The following is a 22,785-nucleotide window of genomic DNA, read 5'->3' as shown; positions in this document are numbered from 1 at the left end:
TCTCTCTATGGCTTAAAACTTATTGGTATATGAAATTTTCTGAATTACACAAACCCAGTAAAACTCAGTATATTACATACAAGTCTATATATATATATATATATATATATATATATATATATAGTCATCCACATGCTGTTTCAAGCAACTACCTCAAGCCAAGATCGAAACACGATCGCCTAAACAACAGTCGGAGCTTCTAACCATTGCACTATATGACTGCTATATATATATCTATATCTATAATATAAAACTGAACGTCTGTGTGTGTGTCTGGTCACGAATGGGCTCCTATATGGTTGACTATTATAAAAATCTGATTACATATAATGATAGAAGATGTATCGAGACACAGGAATGGGTATGTTTGATCTGGCATAATGATGATTCATTAAAATTATGGGGTCTGCGTACGCGCCTGGTCCACAAAGTATAGAAATAAAAAAATTTTAAATTTAAAAAAAAAAAACGTTTACAAGTGTTTTTGATATAAATGTACATAATAATACTTTGATAAGTATGTTTTAACTTAAATAGGGATCGTATAATAAAATTGTGGGGTCTGCATTCAGAGTCCATTTTGCTAGTATATATATATATATATATATATATATATATATATATATATATATATACTAGCAAAAGTACCTGTCGTTGACTGGGTTCAAAAACAGCCTACAGAAAATGCACTCTGATTTATGAAAGTACTAGCAGGGGTACCCGGCGTTGCTCGGGTGTTTGGAGGTGTGTGTGGTTTTAAATAAAAAAGAAACCGGGGGTTAAAAGTTGGTAGGATCAAACCCAAAGCCCTGAGGCGAAGTTTGAAAATAAAATCGGCCTGCCAGAATGAGTTACTGAAAGATGTTTGAATTTATTTAAGTAAGAACCAAATTCACAGGTGCGTGCACGAAAGTTGTCAAGCGTTACGACGACGACAACGTAAGCAATAGCTATTCAGCAAATGAGGCCAATGACCAGGTTTGTTTGTTATAAACGAAGTAAAAAAAGAAAACATAAAAACGAACGTTAAAACTTTAGCGGGGGGGGGGGGGTAATCAAAACATCGAAAAAAACTAGCGTAAGGCAAACGAACGATGTTAAATGTAAAAATCGAAATAACAAAAAAGAAAACAGAAAAACGAACACGTGAAAAATGGCTTAAATAAGCCTGTTTCGATATTAAAATTTAAAAAAATCGGTGGGTACCAGGGTGTTTTTGGGTGTGTGGTCGGGGGTGGATAAGCGAAGTTAAAAAAAAAAACAGAAAAATGAACATTATGTGAAAAATGGCTTATATAACACTGGTTCAATATTTAAATTTAACATATCGAAAAAAAAAAAAGACATCTCACACCACGATTCAAACCCAAAACGTTTAGATAACAAACCAACGCGCTAACCAACTGAGCTAATGCGACGTACATGAAATTTAGTCAGTTTTTCAACTATTTAAAGTAAATCAGGTCATGACGTCATCTGACGCATGCATAGAACCGGTCGGCGTCACGAGAGGACCGTTTTTGTTAAAATTTAAAAAATCCGTGGGTACTCGGGTGTTTTTGGGTGTGTGGTCGGGAGTGGATAAGCGAAGTAAAAAAAACCCAGAAAAACAAACGTTATGTGAAAAATGGCTTAAATAACATTGGTTCAATATTTAAATTTAAAAAATCGAAAAAAAAAAAAAAAAGACATCTCACACCACGATTTGAACCCAAAACGTTTAGATAACGAACCAACGCGTTAACCAACTGACTTAACGCGACGTACATGAAATTTGTTCAATTTTTCAACTATTTAAAGTAAATCAGGTCATGATGTCATCTGACGCATGCATAGAACCGGTCGTCGTCGCGAGAGGACCGTTTTTGTTATCCCCCACCCCACCCCACGTCAAAAATTGTCGGTTTTGGGGTGATAAAATGAACGTATTTTGGCCACTTTTTTGATATTTTTCGAACAAAGGATGGAGCTTCGATATGATACCGAGTTTATGAATTTTCGTCATGTCTATTGAAAATTTTTAGCGGACACACATACAAACATACATACACACATTTTCGCTTTTATATTTATAGATAGATGATAGGTTATGAAAAGGAAGGATTGTAAAGAGATAGCTTCGAATTTGGGGATATCAAAACCAAAGCAAAATATGATAAAAGTAAAAATAAAATAGATAAACCCTATAATTTATTATACCATACCTGTTCACTGAAACACTTGTCACAATAATTTTATTATACCATATTTCTTCAAACTGAAACATAATTATCAACGCAGATAGATATGAAAAGTCTTTATTAAAGTTTGTGCCTATTTCCATTCTATTAATTATTATTGCCTATTTAAGTTAAAACATACTTATCAAAGTATTCTTATGTACATCTATATCAAAAACACTTGTAAACGTGTTTTTTTTATTTTTAAATTTTTTATTTTCATACTTTGTGGACCAGGCGCGAACGCAGACCCCACAATTTTAACGAACCACCGTTCTGCCGGATCAAACATACCCATTCCTGTGTCTCGATACATCTTCTATCATTATATGTAATCAGTTTTTTAAAATAGTCAACCATATAGGAGCCTATTTGTGACCAGACACACACACACAGAGTTTTATATAATATATATATATATATATATATATATATATATATATATATATATATATATATATATATATATATATATATATTATAATAATTTAAGTTAATATTTTCTGGAGGTAAAGCAACCGAAGAAGTTTTAACGAGGTTAATGCAAGAGTGCTCAATGTCGAAGTAGGACAAGATATACGTTTTATTTGTTTTACAAAACAATTAATATGTTGCTACACATTCATGAACATGTTTCGGTTAGCCAGTTACAAGTAACAAGAGACCTCTTCAAGCAATATTGCTTGTGCAAAAGTTAAACAATATGTCCTGAAGAGATCTCTAGTTACTTGTAACTGGCTGAATGAATAACGATATATTAATGCTTACATAAAACAAATAAAAAGTATATATATATATATATATATATATATATATGTATATATATATATATATATATATATATATATATATTACTAGCAGGGAAACCAGATGTTGGCCAGAATTTAATAAGGATCAACGAATGTTTCACTCTCCCATATTTTATTGTCATCAAAATCAGTGAAATTGCCTATTTTTCAATCAACTCGATTGATTACTATTTCTATTCAGGAACCCATCGTGGTGCACAGGGAGGAAGCTTCACATTCCTCCTTGCACTGATTTAGTCCATAATATACCGCACTGTAGAGAACCTACTGTTGATTTTATAAAATTATTTTTATATATAATGGCAAGCATCAAAGTTTCAAATGCAAAAATCAAGTATCATGCTTCAATTGTGCTCTAAATAAAAACATTCACTTTGAATGTGCACCTACCATATCAAATAAATTACTGTATATTTTATATGCCTGGCTTTTCTACTTGTATGGTGATAATGGCTTGAATTAAAGTTTCAAATACAAAAATCAAGTATAATAGTTCAATTGTGCTGTAAACAGATGTATATAAAGAGTTTTGGAGTCCATAGGGAATGAACTCACAGAAACACAAAGTTTCTTTTATATAACAGTGAAGATAATATATATCTATATGCAATCAATAACAATGAACCTTGCAACTGCAATAATCCAAACCAACACATTAATCATTACATCCCTAACCCACCCAACCATCTTAGGTAAAAGAAAAATATTTGGTTTAATCCTCCATTTAGCTCAAATGTACAAAACCAACATACCTAAGGAATTTTTCAATATTGTATAAAACTCTTTCAAGTACCCATATAGATAGTGCCATTTTTAATAAAAACTCAATAAGAATTTCTTATTCAACTATACCTAATTTATCACAAAGAATTATAACATTCAATAACAAAAAATCAAATCAGCCCACAAAATTCCTTTTCCAATTAAGCTCCAAAATATTGCAACTGTAACAACAAGCAAAATTGCCCACTCAATAATGATTGCCTACATAGAGATGTTATATATTCATGCATGATCACCGAGCTACCCTGTAACTTCCCCAAAACAGACACAAATATTTGGTCGTTAAGCTCCCCCTCCCATAAAACATCTGATAGAATCACTGATCAAGAAGCGAATTAAACAGTTGATTATTGACAATCCTACTACTACTACTACTACTACTACTAATAATAATAATAATAATAATAATAATAATAATAATAATAATAATAATCCTTACAATCATTCTAACATTAATAACACTCATAATCCTCTACAAAACAATATCCCAGCATTTATTGATCCGACCAATGCTCACCACAATGAACAAAATTTAAACTATCTCTCCACATCAAACCCCAGTATAAATCAACAAATTAATAGCAGACCCCGAGCACCTAGTAAAAAACACATGTATATCAGCATCAACGTTACTTCAACTTTGATAAAGACAAGAATATCTAACCATACACCTTTTAATAAGCAAAATTCTAATAACCAAGGAACTTCTCTAATCACTTTAATTAAAAAATGAAGTCTAATAAAACTCCTTTCTCAATTAACTGGGTTATTCTGAAAAAGATTAAGTCTTATACTCCAGGCTCTAAGTCATGTCACCTTTGCACATCTGAAACTATAACAATAATTACTTCCCCTTAATGTAGGAATATAATAAACTATAAAAGTGAACTAATCTTTCAAGAAGTGTAAGCCATTTTGAGTTTCAGAACAGTTTCAGATGGTTCGCTGTTACACACAAGTCCTGGTAGGTGACTTGTTTGTAATAGACAGTTCCACAGAACAAAATATTCTTACCGTGTCAAAACCCGGGAAAAGAACATGTGAAATTGCTCGAGAAAAGGTTTAATATTTATGAAGCAATTCTGGTTTCTGATTGGTTGGTATCAGAACGTGAATTTATTTGATTCGTCAGTTCTTAGCAGCATCGTTTATAAATAGAATCGTCCGACTGTGTGGGATCATACCCCATTATCACTCCAAAATATTGCAACATCCTCCCTATTTTTTATAATGGGGAAGTCCCTTGTGTTTGTTCTGCTCAAAAATGAATATATATTTTTATATTTACTTAGACATAACAAAAATTAGAGATCATTTGGATCTTAGAATTTTAGCATTTAAAAAGACGCCATTTTTAATTGTGTTCAAATGTCAAAAAGGAAAATTAAAGATTTTTTTTTTTTTTTTTTTTTCCTAAACAAAAAAGTATTAGTAGGTTAAAGTGTTAATACAAATAAAATGGATACAGTTTAACGTCTTGTCCAGGACTATTCTTTTTTATTTATTTATTTTATTTTTTTTTTATATATATAGAAATCTATATACTGAGCATTATCCCTAGGGTTTTCCGCTGATATTCATGCAAAAAAGTAATAGCCTTCTCATAAGTGGAACTTCGCTGGTCCGTATTATAATATATAGAAATCTATATACATACAGGGCAGTGAAAGAAAAAAAAAATTATTCAGTCGAATTCACCAACAAGTTTTGAGAAAAAACGTTGTAGCTTTATCCGTGTCGCCGGTTTCGTAAATACATCAGCGATATTTTGTTCTGATGATATGTAATTCAAAATAATGGATTCCTTTCTTTTTTTATCTCGTTTTCTACGAAATGGCATTTTATATCCATATGCCTAGATCTTTGGTTGATCACCGTGCTCTGTGCTAAGACTATACTGGCTTGATTATCACAATTAATTACCACGGGGCTTGTAATCAATTCTAGCTCTAAAATAGTCTTCAGGATATTTTTAAGGTGGAGTGCTTCCTGGGTCGTGTGTGTGATCGCGATAAATTCTGCTTCACACATAGAGAGAGATACAATCTATTGCTTTTTAGATTTCCATGAAATAATAGGCCCATTTTCTGAGAGTCTGAAACAATATCCAGATACACTCTTGCGATCCTCGTCGCTTGCCCAGTCTGAATCCGAAAAACCTTCTAATTTTAGGGGATTTCTTGATTTTCTAAACTCTGTTCTTTAGTTCCTTTTAAATAACGTATGACTTGTTTAGCTCTGTTTAAATCCTTCATTGTCGGTCATGATAATTTTTGTGACAGTTTTGTTACTGTATAGCATATGTCGGGCCTGGTTGCAGTCATCAAATATATAAGACTACCTATAATTTCGCGATATTGTGTGTCATTTATTATTTCAGATTCTGTGTGTATATTTTTATTAATATCATTTTCGACCGGTGTAGAGTGTTTCTTGCACTCTCCCATTCCAAATTTTAATAGTATTTTGTCGATGTACCTCGATTGAGTCATCGTAACAAGTCCTTTGCTTTGAGTAAATTCTATCCCCAGAAACCAGGATATTTTGCCAAGATCGGTCATTTTGAATCTTTTACTTAATTTGTTCTTAACATCAGTTAACATTATGTCACAATTTGATGCGATTAAAATATCCTCGACCCACAAAACCAAAATCAGTAGTTTATCGTCTTTGTGTTGGGTATATAAACAGGGGTCTACAGCGCATTGTCTAAATTTTTGTTTAATAATATAATCATGGAATACTGTGTTCCAACACTGAGCACTCTGCTTTAGACCATATAATGACTTGTTAAGTCGCCACACGTTATTTTTATTTTTCATTATAAATCCCTCTGGAGGAGTAATATAAATTTTGAAAAAGATTAAGTCTTATACTCCAGGCTCTAAGTCATGTCACCTTTGCACATCTGAAACTATAACAATAATTACTTCCCCCTAATGTAGGAATATAATAAACTATAAAAGTGAACTAATCTTTCTAGAAGTGTAAGCCATTTTGAGTTTCAGAACAGTTTCAGATGGTTCGCTGTTACACACAAGTCCTGGTAGGTGACTTGTTTGTAGTAGACAGTTCCACAGAACAAAATATTCTTACCGTGTCAAAACCCGGGAAAAGAACATGTGAAATTGCTCGAGAAAAGGTTTAATATTTATGAAGCAATTCTGGTTTCTGATTGGTTGGTATCAGAACGTGAATTTATTTGATTCGTCAGTTCTTAGCAGCATCGTTTATAAATAAAATCGTCCGACTGTGTGGGATCATACCCCATTATCACTCCAAAATATTGCAAACATAAGACCAAATTTAAATATGGCTAATTTGAAATTACATAGCTTTAACATTAACCCCTCAGATACATCATTCCATAAAATTATAGATCTCTTTTATGCACACAGATGGTTACATTTCCAACACGTTTCCTAAACCAGCAAGATCAACATGCCTCACTTCTAGATCTATTTCTGACCACAGTTCCCGATGATTATACAATGAATGCTCACAGCCCACTCGGTAATGCTGATCATGCTGTGATAATGGTAGAAATCACTCTAAATTCTTGACCCAAAACTGAAGACCCACAGCTCAAAACAATGAAAAGGTTGACTGAGAAGCGATCGGGGATCTCATCAGAGATGCCCCAAGGGGAAATATCTTTTCTCTCCTAGCTGAACAGTGCACAAATGAGACCACTGAATGATTAAAAAATGCAATTGAAGCACATGTTCCCACACGGAAATTCTATAGCAAGCCCCACTCTCTCCAATGGTTTATTTCTACTTGTGCAGCTGCCATTGCTCAAAGGCAGCTTGCATATTGCAGATTTAACCGACATGAGTCCAGTTCAAACAGACAGAAGTATATAGAAGCTAGAAGTAATTGGAAGAGAGAAATAATGACAGCTAAGACAGAATACACTGAAACCACCAGAAAACGCATCAAAGCACAGAAATTAGAAATCTGTGATTTTTGGAAAATATACAACAGTGTAGTAAATAATGGGCAGTCAATGATTCCCCCACTATCAAACAATCATGAGGTTGTTTACACGGCAACCGAGAAGGCTAACCTGCTTGCCATTCAGTTTGCCTCTAACTCCACATTGGATTCGGCACCACATTAGATGATTTGAAAATCACCCCTTCTCAGGTACATGGTATCATAAAAAACCTAGACACCTCAAAAGCATGTAGACCCGATCTCATCCCAGTTGTACTATTAAAAAAGTGCTCCACTGAGGTTGCTCCAGTTCTCTCCAAACTTTACAACAAATGCCTCAACGAATCTTGCTTTCCTAACTGCTGGAAAACCACTTCTGTAGCACCAGTTTTCAAGAATTCTGGCGAAAGAACTGACCCATTAAATTATCACCCAATTAGCCTTCTCCCACTTTTCGCCAAAATATTTGAGTCCTTAATTAATCAAGCTCGAGTCCATCACCTTACAGCTGCTAAACTCCTGACCAACAATTAGTATGGATTTAGGCAAGCCCGTTCCACAGCAGATATCCTAACTGTAATCTCTGAATGCATATACCGTTCACTGGACAAAACAGGGGAGGGTAGAGTGGTAGCCCTCAATATATCTAAGGCTTTTGACAGGATATGGCATGGTGGTCTTCTAAGGAAAATTAGATCATATGGTATCGCTGGAAGAATACATAATGTAATTAAATCCTTCTTAAGTAAGAGAAAAATCCAGGTTGTCCTCGACGGTCGTACATCTAAACAATATGATATAAATGCAGGAATACCTCAGGGGTCTATCCTTGGACTTTTATTATTCTTGATATTCATAAATGACCTCCCTAATAAAATTGTCTCTGAGATGGGTATATTTGCTGATGACACCATTTTCTAGCACAAGGGGAAAAGAAATGAACACACATATAAGGAAATGGCAGCAACACTAGAGGATGACTTCCAATCTGTAGTGGAATGGGGACAAAAATGAATGGCAACATTCAATGCTGCCAAGACTAAGCTTGTTTCCTTCAATAATTACAAGAAACCTTCTCTACCACCAATAGCAATGGCCAAGAACACATTACCTGAAAGTACCTCCTTTGTACTCCTCAGCCTAATATTTACAGGGAACATGAACTGGAATAGATACATTGAGAGCATTGCCAAGGCTGCTGCGAAGACGGTGGACTCTCTCTACCGTGCTAGAAAAATACTTACGCCTTAAAGTGTCCTGTACCTCTATAAGGCCACCATTCACCCATGTATGGAGTATTGTTGTCACATTTGGGTTGGTGCATCTGCTACTAGTCTCTCACTTCTTGACAGGGTTCAAAAGAGAGTCGCCAACCTGATAGGTCCTGACTGTCATCTAGGCTTCAACCTCTGTCCCATCGATGAAATGTTGCATCCCTCTGCCTGTTCTACAAGTACTCAAGCACTTGTATCCCCTCGATGTGAATACCCCCCCAAACCCAACAAGCTGCTAAATCCCACCCCTTCACAGTAGAGATCCCTAGGTGTAAGAAATCCTTCTATTCCAATAGTTTCTTCCCCAGAACTGCTAAACTTTGGAACTCGATTCCGGGATTCTGCTTCCCAACTGTACTGACATGCAGAAGTTCAAGTGCAATGTGAACAGACATCTTATTACTCCTCTCCCTTCATAATATTCCTGCAACTTATGTCCTTGATAGTAGCCCCCTACTTCAAAGTGGCACTGTGCCTTGTTTGTGATGAAAAATTGAAAAGAAGACTTTCTTAGCTTTTTATATAATTTGTTTTTAGGTCTTCTCTCCTCCTTGTTTACCTGGTTTAGCACCTGAAGTCTGTTGGGATGTATAGGCATGTGTGCATGCATGTATATGTGTGTATATGTGTACCTATGCATTTATGTTTTTGTATATGTGTATGCTTACATGCTTGTATGTATATATGCATGTGCATGCATTTATGTACATGTATATGGGTGCAGTTTTTAGTTTATGCGTTATAGCAGAGTCTGTGGGTGCCGGCCATTCCCTCCTAGCTGTTTATTTGTTACCTTTCCAAAAAATAAATATGTTTTTAACTCTTGCTAAAGTGTTTTTCAACATATTTTATTAAATTCTTGTACTAAATTGTTCTAAATTTAATAGAGCCTATATTGGATCCAAGATTATCATAGGAATTCTTGGTAGGAATTATTGTCTATAAAAAGCCCCTCATTCCAACAAGCACATCTCCATCATTCACTTACATTGTCCAACTCCTTGTCTGCTTGTGTGGCTTAGATATAAACTCATCAGAACTGCTACTACTAATAAGGAAGAAGGGATGACGTCTAGTAGCTTGACATCTAGGTTAAAATAAAGATTTTCTGCTATGCAGACAGGATGATGGCAACAAGCAACATATGGTCCCCTCTGATTAATGATTATCTTCCTCTCAGACAGCATGAAAAGACCCCCATTTCTCATATGAAGAGTGGCTTTCTCATTTGCTTAGCCATGTCTAATTTATCCAGTTAAACCGACAACAGCAGAAACCGGAAGTCAAAAAAGAGCAGACAATCTTGTCTCTAACCGACTAGTGCTTTGGGTAGATGAGACTTGGAAAACAACTCATCCAAGTATATATATATATATATATATATATATACGAAGTGACTATTCGCAGCCGGCTGCGGCTATTCTAAAATGCTATTCGCAGCCGGCCGGCGGCGAAACCGGAAGTTGTCGAGAGAAACGCGCTTAGACATTTTGTAAACATTGTTTTTAAAAAATAAAAAATAATACTTCTATTATGTTTTAAACGACTGTAATAGTTTATTTTGGAAGTATATTTCATAAGGAAAATAAACAACCCACTTTAAAAACAGAAATTACGAGTTTTATATATTTTATTCGCAGTTTTTTGTTGGGGGTGTCAAAAATGTCTCCTAAAATTCTGATACACCTAGCGGGCGGGCAACGAAGCCTGTAAAATGGCGACAGGTAGAGGGGTTAATACCATCTAAACGGTAAATTTGCTGTGGGGTTGATTATCAGATTCGTTGTCAGCGACCCGAAAACCTGTGTAAGAAGGCAGGACTAAAGTGATCGGTGTTATGAAAGAATGGTAATATCGCGGTTCAAAAATATCAGTAAATACGCTAATTTTATTAAAAATAAACTTTGCCAAAAAACGCAAATTATTTACTAAAAACAAAAATATTTCGCAACTGAGCAAGTGATAAGCCACGCCCATGCCGTTCTCTGCATGAGTACCCCAAATTCTCCGCTGTGTTAGTAATGAAAAACTAAAACAAATAATTAAAATGAAAAGACATGTTAAATTCTCCGCTCAAAATAAAAAATGGGAGAGAGAAAAATTAAATTCGCCACTGTGTTGGTAATTAAAAATTAAAACAACTTATTTTTTACTTGTAAACTGGTTTATTAATTGTAGAAAACAAAAATAAACGGGAGAAAAAAGCAGCTCAAAATGAAAGAAATTGTTAAATTCTATTACAAAAGAAAACAAATTATTTTTACAATTCTAGCCAAGAATTTACTTAAGATTTGTCTGACGTCACTTCCGGTCAGCTGATGCGACCGGCTGCGAATAGCATTTTAGAATAGCCGCAGCCGGCTGCGAATATCAACGGCCTATATATATATATATATATATATATATATATATATATATATATATATTAGTCATCCACATGTAGTACTGTTTCGCTGTTTCACAGCTCATCAGTGTGGCTAGACAAACAACTACTTCAAGACAGGATCGCAACCCGATCGCCCTAATGACAGCTGCTATGTGGACAGTGAATTAACAATGTTTTGACATTATCCAAATACCTAAGCTCAGTTTGTTTACACAAAGAGTATCGCTTCATATGCTAATGGTAATGTAAATTTGAAGACAAAATTTCAAGGAAAACTCTGATCTTTTTGCATGCCTTGTGGTCATACTCATTCATATGAAAGTTTCAAGAGTAAGCCCTAAGAAAAAATTTGGAACTGAAATATGTGATGCAATCCGTGACTATATGGAGTAATGTTTTGAAAACTCTTACAATAACACTAAAACCATGTGTATCAACATTTCCTTTTGCAATGGACCATTTCAGTGAGGTGGAGAGGAGTCTTCTCTATGGATACTTCTTCATAATTACTTACCCAGAAATAGTATGAACAATAACGAAAAAAACAAAGATGTCAACAATATAGTGCTTATTAATAAATAATAGTTAGTAGATAAATATTTTTTTTTATAAAATTAATTTTTACTCACTCCTGTTTTATTTTCGAAGTATGGTGTCTTTATAGATTTAGAAGTTCGATGAAATGGAGTTTCCAGCATTTCACTTGTTGTGGTTGGTTTAGCATATCCAGGAGGTTTTACATCTTCGTGGCAAAACTAGAAAGCAATAATACATGGTTAAAGTCACATAGGTAAAAAATATTATACATAGAATTTCATTAACCTTTCATCTGACATTATTAAATCCTATTTTAGGTAAAAGTTAATATTTTTAAATGTTACTCGTTGTCTGCTAGAATATGCAAAATATTTGGCTTCTTTGGAATGTTGTCTTCAAATTACATTAGCTTATATCTATATATATATATATATATATATATATATATATATATATATATATATATATATACAGCCATGACCAAAATTATGGAGCACCTATAAAAATTGAGATAATAGTTTAAACCTACACATTTAAACATTAAAAATCATTCAGTGAACAATTGAGAACAAATGTAAAATATTAACAATAGTTTGTGGTATGGTTTGCTTTAAAGCCTCTCTCAAGAGTTTTAGCTGAGTTTCATACTAAATTCATTTCAATATTCAAAATGATTAATTGTCAAATTACAGGATTTTTCTTAATTTTCAGGTATTATTTTATTCTTAGAAGTGCCATAATATTATATCTAATTGCAATTGCCTCCAAAGAATCAACTTTCAGAGATTAAAAGGGTACAAATCCTTGCTTTATCTAGTGAAAGACATTCTCAGGTTGAAATTGCCAGGAAGATGGAATGTTCAAGGAAGAGAGTTCAAACAACGATTAAAGCGTACAAGGAAACAAAGTCTTTCAAAAACAGACAAGGACAAGGTCGTAAAATGTCTACAACTGCCAGGGAAGACTAATCTTAAAAAAGAGCAGATAAGAAAAAAGTTCTTTGGAGCTTGCTGTTGAACTAAGGGAAGGTGCAAACAAAAGCATATCAGCTCGAAGAGTAAGAAGAAGGTTATTAGAAGTGGGATTAAAAGCATGCAAAACAAAGAAGAAGTTATATTTGCCACAGACTAACAAGAAAACGTCTGGAATTAGCAAAAACCCATGAAAATTGGACACTTGATGATTGGGCCAAAAAGAACTTTGAGGTAAGTTAACGGCTTTTATTTCCTATATTTTGGAAGAAACAATTGAATTTATATGTAAATACACATTCATAACATTTATTCAAAAATTGTAACAAATTCTTTCTTTTTCATAAGATTTTTGGCACCACTGGAGCGGTTTATCTTCGCTGTAGGGAAGGAGAGGCATTTCATCCTGATTGTGTGTTCCAACTGTCAAATTTGGAGGAGGAGTATAATGGTTTGGGGCTGCATGGCTTCTTCAGGCACTGGAATGTTGTACACATGTGAGGGCAGAATGAACGCCACAATTTATACTAACATGCTGGACCAGGTTTACCAAAACTCTTTGACTAAAATATTTTCAAGTGATGTAAATTTCCAACAAGACAATGCCCCATGCCATACATCACAAGTTTCAATGTGTTGGTTTGAGAAAAAAGGGTTACAGTGATGAAGTGGCCTCCTCAATCCCCAAACCTAAATCCTATTGAAACTTTGCAGTTCCATCTAGGGAAAGGAGTGAGAATGCATCAAAAAAGAATTAGAGGCCAAACTTCATGAAGAGTGGCAGAAAATAGATTGTACCACCTGCAACAATTTAGTCAATAACAAATAAAAGATGTTTTAAAGGCAAAAAGAGGACATACAAAAATATTGATTATTCAAGATTTATTAATGTTTATTCTTAACCTTTAAATAATATAAGTTTGAATCATAATTTCAATTTTTCATTGTTGCTTCATAATTTTGCCCAATATCTATATAAACGCACGCAAGAGTTTTTGTATGTCCAAGAAAGCCTTTTTTCAGGGGGGGGGAGTTATCAGGGAAGGTTACTATCGCTTAGAACTTCTTATATATCCTGTAGATCATAATATGTACGAATTGTGAACGCGCATCGCGTCTAGATTTATTTACAGCGACTTTTACACAATTCTTGCTATTTTGGCCCTACTTGTGTTGATTTGGCTATTTCGTATAAAAGCGAAACTAATTCGAAGCCAAGGCATTGTTTCCGGCAATCTCGCCGAGAATGTCCAGAAAGCAATCAGCTTTTGATCAATGCAGGGGAAACCTCTTATATCAGACAATTGCTATTCAGTTTGGACAATCCCCTTTTTTATGGGGAGCTGGTTTCCCTCTCCCCCCTGTCCCAACATCTTGAGGAAACAAAACCAGCCAAAGTTAGGTAAACAAACCCCAAAAAACTGTCCCGCAGTAAATGTTAGCTGCACTATTTCTATTTGACCTCATTAAATGCGGGCACCTGTCAATTCCATTTTTTATACTTAAGTAAATTCAAATGTGTGTCAGTTACTCTTTCTTGCTGGCCGAGCGGGTAACGTGTCAGGGTTTTTTCACACTTTATTTTTAACCTTCGCCTCAAGGCTTCGGGTTCGATCATATCTACCTACCATTACTTTTTTTTTAACCCACACCCACCCAACACACACACCTACAAACATCTGGGCAACGATTTTTTAAAGAAGTTTTAACATTGATTTTTTATATAATATTTAAACAGGGTTATTACTTCGTCTTTCGTTATGATATACCCCCGCCCCAACACACACACCTCTAAACACCTTGGCAATGCCGGGTACACCCGCTAGTATATATATACAAGATAATGCAATTTGAAAACAAAATTTCAAAGAAAGGAAATATATATATATATATTTATATATATATATATAAATATATATATATATATATATATATATATATATATATATATATATATATATATTTATTTATTTATATATATATTTATTTATTTAAGCATGTCTGATTGAACATGACAGAGTTATTCTTTTTTCCGATTTTTTTTTATATCTTTTTAATTCGCTGAGCGGTCTTTTTTATTTCAGCTGGCATGTTGTATATTATGGCGCCTAAAAGTTGTTGTTCAACCATATTCTTTTCAAGTGCTTTCTATCGGTGCATACCTGAAATAAAAAAGACCGCTTGGCAAATTGAAAAGATATCCAAAAAAATGGAAAAAAGAATAATTCTGCCAAAATATACAAATATTTATATATATATATATATATATATATATATATATATATATATATATATATATATATATATATATATATATACATTAAAATAAAAGACAAGGAATAAAAGTTACAAATAACTTTCTTATATTTTTTATATATACAGAAATAAGAAAATAGAATAGAGAAAAACCTCAAAATGAATATTCATTAAATATTATATATAAAGAGTGTTCATCAGGATTCGATAATATTTTTGTTATTCACATTTCACAACTATTTCTCTTCATTAAACATAATTTTTCCCTTGTCTAGATCAGACGTTTACTGATATTTCGCAAGTTCAATCTCGACTTCTCGCAGTTATGCAGGTCAACTGTTTCCAAATTGCACTCCAAACAGTCTTGCCTAATAACTTGTTTCCATGTTTTCCTTGGCTGGCCAACTTTCTTGAATTCAAGACATCCATACTTCTGCAATGATTTATTCATTATTTCGGCTTCACTACTCGGATGAAAGGAGTTGATTCTATTTTATTACTACAACAAAAAGGCATTGTTCAATTCTGGTAATTTTTCAAATCTTTAACAGTATTTTCGAGGATGTCGATCTCGTTTCATTGAATGATACAAATGGATAGTAAAGAGACCTCCATGGGATTCAGTGAAATGAGATCGACATCATCGAAAATACTGTTAAAGATTTGAAAAATTACCAGAATTGAACAATGCCTTTTTGTTGTAGTAATAAAATAGAATCAACTCATTTCATCCGAGTAGAAAAAGGAAAACATGGAAACAAGTTATTAGGCAAGACTAGTCAATAAATCATTGCATTTTTATTATTTTCTATGACACTTTTCTCCTGTATTATATAGATCTTGGCTGTTTTTGACACTGAGTCTTTTAAAATGCAACCTCCTTGGAACAAAGGAACAAAGTCATGTTTATCCTTTGTTGGGGAGTGATAGCATCACAATAAAAACACCAGTTTCTAGTTAGCCACATTACCAGTTTAGGGTAGACTTTTTGTTGGCCAGCTTAGTAACTCTTTCCCTCTTCTATTGGTTTCTTAATGGGCTTATCTTTTTAGTTATCCTGTTTCAAGTCCAGAGAATTGAATGCTGACAGGGGGGTCTCTTTCAGGCTTTATTTGTCTTAAAGTGATTTTACCTTTCTCTCCTTTGTATTTATTTATTTTATTTTATTTTATCACGTCTTCTACAAATCTATACAACAAACACTTGACTATTTCTTATAGTAATATCAGAGATCTCAGGTCAAATTTTCTTGATGTTCAGTTTTTTCTTTTACACAAATATCATTCTTGCTCTTTTAGGTTCTTCTATTAATGTGTGGAGGGTTCGTTTAGACTCTTCTACACATTTATATCATCTTGCTATTTTTCTCCCCCGTTGTACATGTTAACAATATTGAATCTTATAGATGCCCTTTTATTTGTTTGGGGTTGTCTTTGCTGCATTCCACTCTCTATTTGTTCTTTTTATACTGTTCCCCGTCTGACAGTGTCTGATCTGTTTTTGATGCTATATCCAACAGTATTGATAATGCATTACAATAATTCATCCATCAAGCTTTATCTTTTTTTCAGTGATTCTAATGCTCATTATTCTGACTAGCTTCCCCAATCTAATCACCCAGAAATGAAATCTGCCTAAACTTTTTTGTCTCATGACTTGTCCCAAATTGTCACCTTTCATACAGGTTTTCTTGACAATCACCTTCATCAACCATCTTTACTTGATTTTTTTTCTCACTTCTGTTCCTGAATCAGGCTTTATTTCCTTTTCTCCTACATTGGGTCCATGTTGTTGTTGATGTTAGCGTTATATCGAATATCCCTCTATATTTACATAATGATGCAATGGAATAACCTAACATCCCTTCATAGATGAAATGAACTATAGATATATTGACCCTCTCACGTGACTGACAGAGAAGGAAAAAAGACAGGAAGAGAATAAGAAATGATGTCGAGTAACTCTTATGTCACACATATTCACTTGTAAATAAACCCCTTTGTCTTCACTCATAACCCCGTGTTTTTTGCTGTATTCTTATTTAAAGTAAGGATATAACAAATGGCGACAGGATTCGAATTCACAAAAAGAAACTTTAAGCCAAAAACATATTGGAAAACGAAGGGAAAAAATACTGCACAGAAAAATTCAACTACTGAAAAAAAAAAAAAGCTAAGACACACACAAAAAGTAAGTTATATATTTTTTTTAATTCAGTCTGTTACGGTCCTACTGAAAAAAAAAAGAAAAGAGAAATTGACATTTCATAACGAATTGAAAAGAACAATTTTTGAAAGTTGTCCATTTCAAATTTCTTTTGTTTCATAAAAAAATATGGTGGAAAGGAACGTTTGTATGCTGTTGTTTCTGTGTCAATTTCGTGTATGTAATTCCCTCCAAAACCCTTGTCTACAAAAGAATGTTTTTTTTTTTTGTGGTTTAAAAAAAATATTCAGTGAATTTATTTAATGCTTTGTCAACCTTTTGTTTTATTACTGTGTTTAAAAAATAAAAATTCTTCAACATGGAACAATTAGCCAAGTTTACAAAAACGATACAATTAGCACTGGCGGCTCAACAAAGCCAAATGGAATTTTTACAAAAAGAACAGTTAAAACAAAAGCAAGTATTAAAACAATATTAATGAAACAAGAAGAAAAGGATTGTTGGTTCAATCCGGAAAGAATTGCAAATTCGCTGACAGAATTTTTATATGAACCAACTAATGGCTTAACGTTTCCAGCATATTATCGTAGATACAAAAATATTTTTTCCACACGATGTCAGGCCTAGTGTGATGAAGAAAAAATTATTTTAACTGTTGCAAAAACTGGGTTCCCATGAAAATACCAAGTATACCAAATTTATACTCCAAGAAAACCCAAAGATATTTCTTTTAAAGAGACTATAGAAATTTTATCGAACATTTTCAGGGAACAGGATAGCTTATTTTATACTCGTTATAGGTGTTTAAATATTTTGAAACGAGATGATGAAGCCTTTATCGCCTATGCTTGATATTTGTGCAAGGGTTAACATCCTCAAAGGATAAAGAGATTCGTTCTAGGATATTATTCATTGTGAACCAAGACATAGAAATAACTTTACAGAAAGTTACTGAGGAATGCCAGAAACTGTTAAATTTAAAACAGGATAATACTAGTATCGAAGAGAAAAATGTTGACAAATACAAAGGGTAAAGCAAGGTGACTACTATGTAAAAAAAATAATATAAGGCATGTGGAGGAAAGGATCACTTCACAAAAGAGTGCTACTTTAAAAGCAAAATATACTATAAGTGCAGGCGTAAAGGACACAAGTCAACAGTATGCAAAAAGGAGAAATACTGTAAGCCTGAAATAAAGACCATTAATTCTAAAAAAGAGTCCATGTATGGTAAAAAAAGGAAATATATTGAAGTTAGATTGAATGGCCAGAAAGTAAACTGTCTTTTGGATACTGGAAGTGACATATCCTTAATTGATGAAACAACATGGAAGAAAATTGGTTCTCCAAAGCTGCAAAATGCAAAGAAAATTGCCAGAGGAATGTCTGGAAATAGATAAATATTTAAGGGTGGATTTTATATTAATGTGACTTTGAATGAAAAAACCTGGAAAAAAATTATAATCTATTCGGTATAGATTTGATGATACCTTTCAATTTATGGGAGAAACCAATAAACTCATTTTGCAAAAGAGTAAATGTGACAGGATCTGAAAGTCCCAAACTGCCAGGAAGATTTGTTGGGGATTTGAAGAAGGATTTTAAAAATGTATTTTCTGAAGGTCTGGGTTGCTGCACTAAAACGGAAGTGAAATTTGAACTGAAACATGAAGTGAAACCGGTGTTTAAACCCAAAAGGAAGGTTCCTATTTGGCATTGGAAACAATCGAGAAAGAATTAAATAGACTCAAAGAAATCGGAGTAATAAAAAAAGTGGACTACTCTGAATGGGCATCACCCACAGTTTATATGAAAAATAAAAATAAAAAAATCAGGGTATGTGGAGATTTTTCAACGTGTCTGAATGATTCCTTAAAGGATCATAACTATCCACTCCCTACCCATGAGGAAATATTTTCTAAGTTAAATGGAGGAAAAATTTTCACAAAAATTGACTTATCAGAAGCATATTTGCAGGTCAAAATCCACAAAGATTGTTCTAAATACCTGGCAATGAATACTCATAAAGGATCATTTTCTCTAAAACGATTGCCGTTTGGGTTGAAAGTAGCACCAAATTTATTCCAACAAATTATGGATGTCATGCTAGCAGGCTTGGATTTTGCAATGGCTTATTTAGATGACATTTTGATAAGAAGCAAAAATGTTGAAGAACATAAAAACCATATTCATAAGGTATTCGAGAAAATAGAAGACTACGGATTTAAAGTGGCTTTTGAAAAATGTAATTTTGGTATGGACAAGATTGAACATTTGGGACAAATAATTGATTGGAAAGGTAGAAGACCTAACCCAAATAGGACAGAAAGAATTAGAAACATGCCTAGACCAGACAATGTAGTGAAGTTACAGTCATTCTTGGGTCTAGCCAACTACTATAATTCTTATATCCCAAATATGCACGAACTAAGAGGACCATTAAAAGAATTATTGAAGAAGAATTAAAAATGGCTATAGACAAAAGAATGTGAGGAAGTATTCGAAAAAATTAAAAGATGTTTGTTATCGGATCTAGCATTAGCACATTATGATCCAAAAAAGGATTTAATTGTAGCGGCAGATGCGAGCGAATACGGTTTAGGAGCGGTGCTTCTACACAGAATGGAAGATGGATCTATTGAACCAATTTCTCACACCCCGAGGGTTTTACTACATGCTGAAAGAAAGTACAGTCAGATCGAAAAAGAGGGTTTGGCGATTGTGTATGTTGTGAGAAAGTTTCATAGATTCATTCATGGAAGATCTTTCGTCTTGGAAACGGACCATAAACCATTACTATTGATTTTTGGTTCGAAAAAAGGGATTCATACTCATACGGCAAATAGATTACAGAGATGGAGTATTATTTTGCTCAATTACGATTTCAAAATGAAATTGTACATGCAGATTGTTTGTCGAGATTTATCTCCAGTAAAACTGAATTTGAAGAAACTGTTATAGCAGCACTAAAAGAAAAAAATGAACTAACAGATATATTAATAAATACTGTTAGGGAACTTCCTGTTACACTTGAGGAAATAAAGAAAGCAGCAAAAACAGATAAATATATTAATAAGATAAAAAAACAAGTGGGACAAGACGAAAAGAATAGAAAAGGATTAAGTGTTTACATTTTCTATGTGTGATGAAACTGATGTTTGCAGACAGAGTGGTAATACCGCAAGTATTACAAAAGAAAATCCTAAAAGAATTCCACATGGGACATCCTGGAATCTCCAGAATGAAGGCCCTAATGAGAGGATTCACATACTGGCCTGGAATGGATCAGGACATTGAGAAAATGGTGAAATTATGTAAAGGTTGCCCACTAGCCACAAGATCCCCCCCCCCCCGCCATACGGACGCAACCTTGGCCTAAAACCGATGTACCCTGGACACACATACATATTGATTACGCAGGACCTCTGAAGAGATATTATTACCTAGTAATCGTAGATAGTATGTCAAAATGGCCAGAAATTTTTAAATACAAACACCCTACAGCAGCAAACACAATAAAAGTGCTGGATAAGGCATTTAGTCGGTGTGGAGTTCCGAAAACAATTGTTAGTGATAATGGCACTATGTTCACAGGTCAAGAATTCAAGCACTTCTGTGAGGCACTGGCCATTGAACACATTACAACACCAACTTTTAACCCATGATCAAATGGACAAGCGGAAAGATCTGTCGATACTTTTAAACGAGCTTTAAAAAAGAATAATAACATTGACACAGAAGAAAAAAAGCATTCAAGAATTCTTAGCAATATATAGGATAACACCAAATCCAAATACAAATGCTAAATTATCCCCAGCTGAAATTATGTTTGCCAGGAAGGTATGTTCGGTGTTCGATGGTTAATCCCAAGAGAAAAAGTTAAAAAAAGTTTCAAGGATAATGTAAGGTACAAGACTTACAATGATGGGGATAAAGTTTTCTTCAAAAATTATCGGACAGGGAAGAGTTTTTGGGAAGAAGGCATAATCTCAAGAAGAATTGGGAGAATGATTTACATTATAAAAAGCAGACTTTTTTCCACAAAAAACATATTAACCAACTGAGACCCCGATACATAGAAACAGTCAGAAACCAAGAGTTACCAATGGAAGTGCTATATGACACTTTCCATATACAACTTCCAAACAAGGAAGTACCAGTAACTCAGAAATCCAGTCACTCTTCAAAAGTAAAAAATCGGCAAACACAAATAGTGAGAAGAAATGAAAGGAAAAGGAAAAGGACCAAATTTTTTGGACAAAGTCTAAAAAGGAAAAAAATGAATTTAGCTTGGGAGGAAGATGATGTAACCTAAAATAGATGAACTGAACTATAGATATATTGACCCTCTCACGTGACTGATAGAGAAGAAAAAAAGACAGGAAGAGAATAAGACAAGATGCTGATTAACTCTTATGTCACATGTATTCCCTTGTAAATAAACCCCTTTGTCTTTCACCCATAACCCCGTGTTTCTTGCTGTATTCTTATTTATGTATTCTTATTTAAAGTACATAAACATAACAGAAATCAGCAGTGACAGTGACAACAATGGCGATGCTGAGAAGAACCCTATTCGTCGACACATTCATCAAAAAAAGAATCAACTTCAAAGCATAAACATCACAGCCGACGTCCCTCCAGCATATACATCGACACAAATAATTATCCCAAGAAGCACTGCAAGAGTATAATTCCCACTTAAATACATCCACGACTTTATCAACTTCAATTTGATACAGACAAGTAAACATATGGCCTAAACAGATGAATTCCTGCTGTACATTAAAACGTCAAAAGAAATCTAAAACGAAAATGATACATTAACGCTGGGAGCTATTCATGTCTACAGCTACATCCGCAGGAATAGTATAAATACAGCTAGTTGTCAACAAGCAAGCAGAACAGGCTAGACCACCGAGCAGTGAAGTTTGTCTCGTCAGTAGCAGCAACAGCCAGTCACAACCGATTCACTTAATATGACCAGTGACATCCACAGCAAATATCTAGACTACCTTCCTTCACCACTGCCGCTGTCACCAGCACCTCCACCAGCATCTTTGTTTCAAGCAGTTGACCAATATTCCCGTCACTGTCGCCGCCACCTCACCAGCACATCCTGACCATACCAACCGACCAACACCATCTTTGTTTCTAGCAGCTGACCAACGTTCCCATCACTGCTGCCGCCGTCACCGTCACATCCTGACTATATCAACAGCTTCTACTACGATCACTTTGACCTTCAATAAAAGTTTGAACTAAACTTTTTCATTTGTCTTTTTTGCTTCTATATGCTTATTTTTGTAATATAACATTAGTATTAATTTTTTTGTTAAGTTTTCAATTGATCGTCCCTTCTATAGGAAGATGTTTAACCACAGAAGGGCTTATTGGGATGGGCTTTACAGCTTCCTATGCAACATTTCATGAGATCTTATATTT

General features: G+C 33.9%; 1 protein-coding gene across 1 annotated transcript in view; it reads right to left on the bottom strand.

The window, feature by feature from the left end:
- Positions 1-22,785, bottom strand: part of LOC145246031 (uncharacterized) — a 79,425-nt gene that overhangs the window by 15,230 nt on the left and 41,410 nt on the right. The window contains exon 2 of the mRNA XM_080107858.1: positions 12,040-12,165. Within this exon, the coding sequence (XP_079963984.1) occupies positions 12,040-12,165 (126 nt within the window). The remainder of the gene's footprint in view (positions 1-12,039; positions 12,166-22,785) is intronic.

The sequence above is a fragment of the Euprymna scolopes genome, chromosome 23 (genome assembly GCF_053919585.1).
Source record: "Euprymna scolopes isolate OS-2025 chromosome 23, ASM5391958v1, whole genome shotgun sequence".
NCBI classification, from domain to species: Eukaryota; Metazoa; Mollusca; class Cephalopoda; order Sepiida; family Sepiolidae; genus Euprymna; species Euprymna scolopes.
This window is presented reverse-complemented; position numbering and strand designations above follow the sequence as displayed.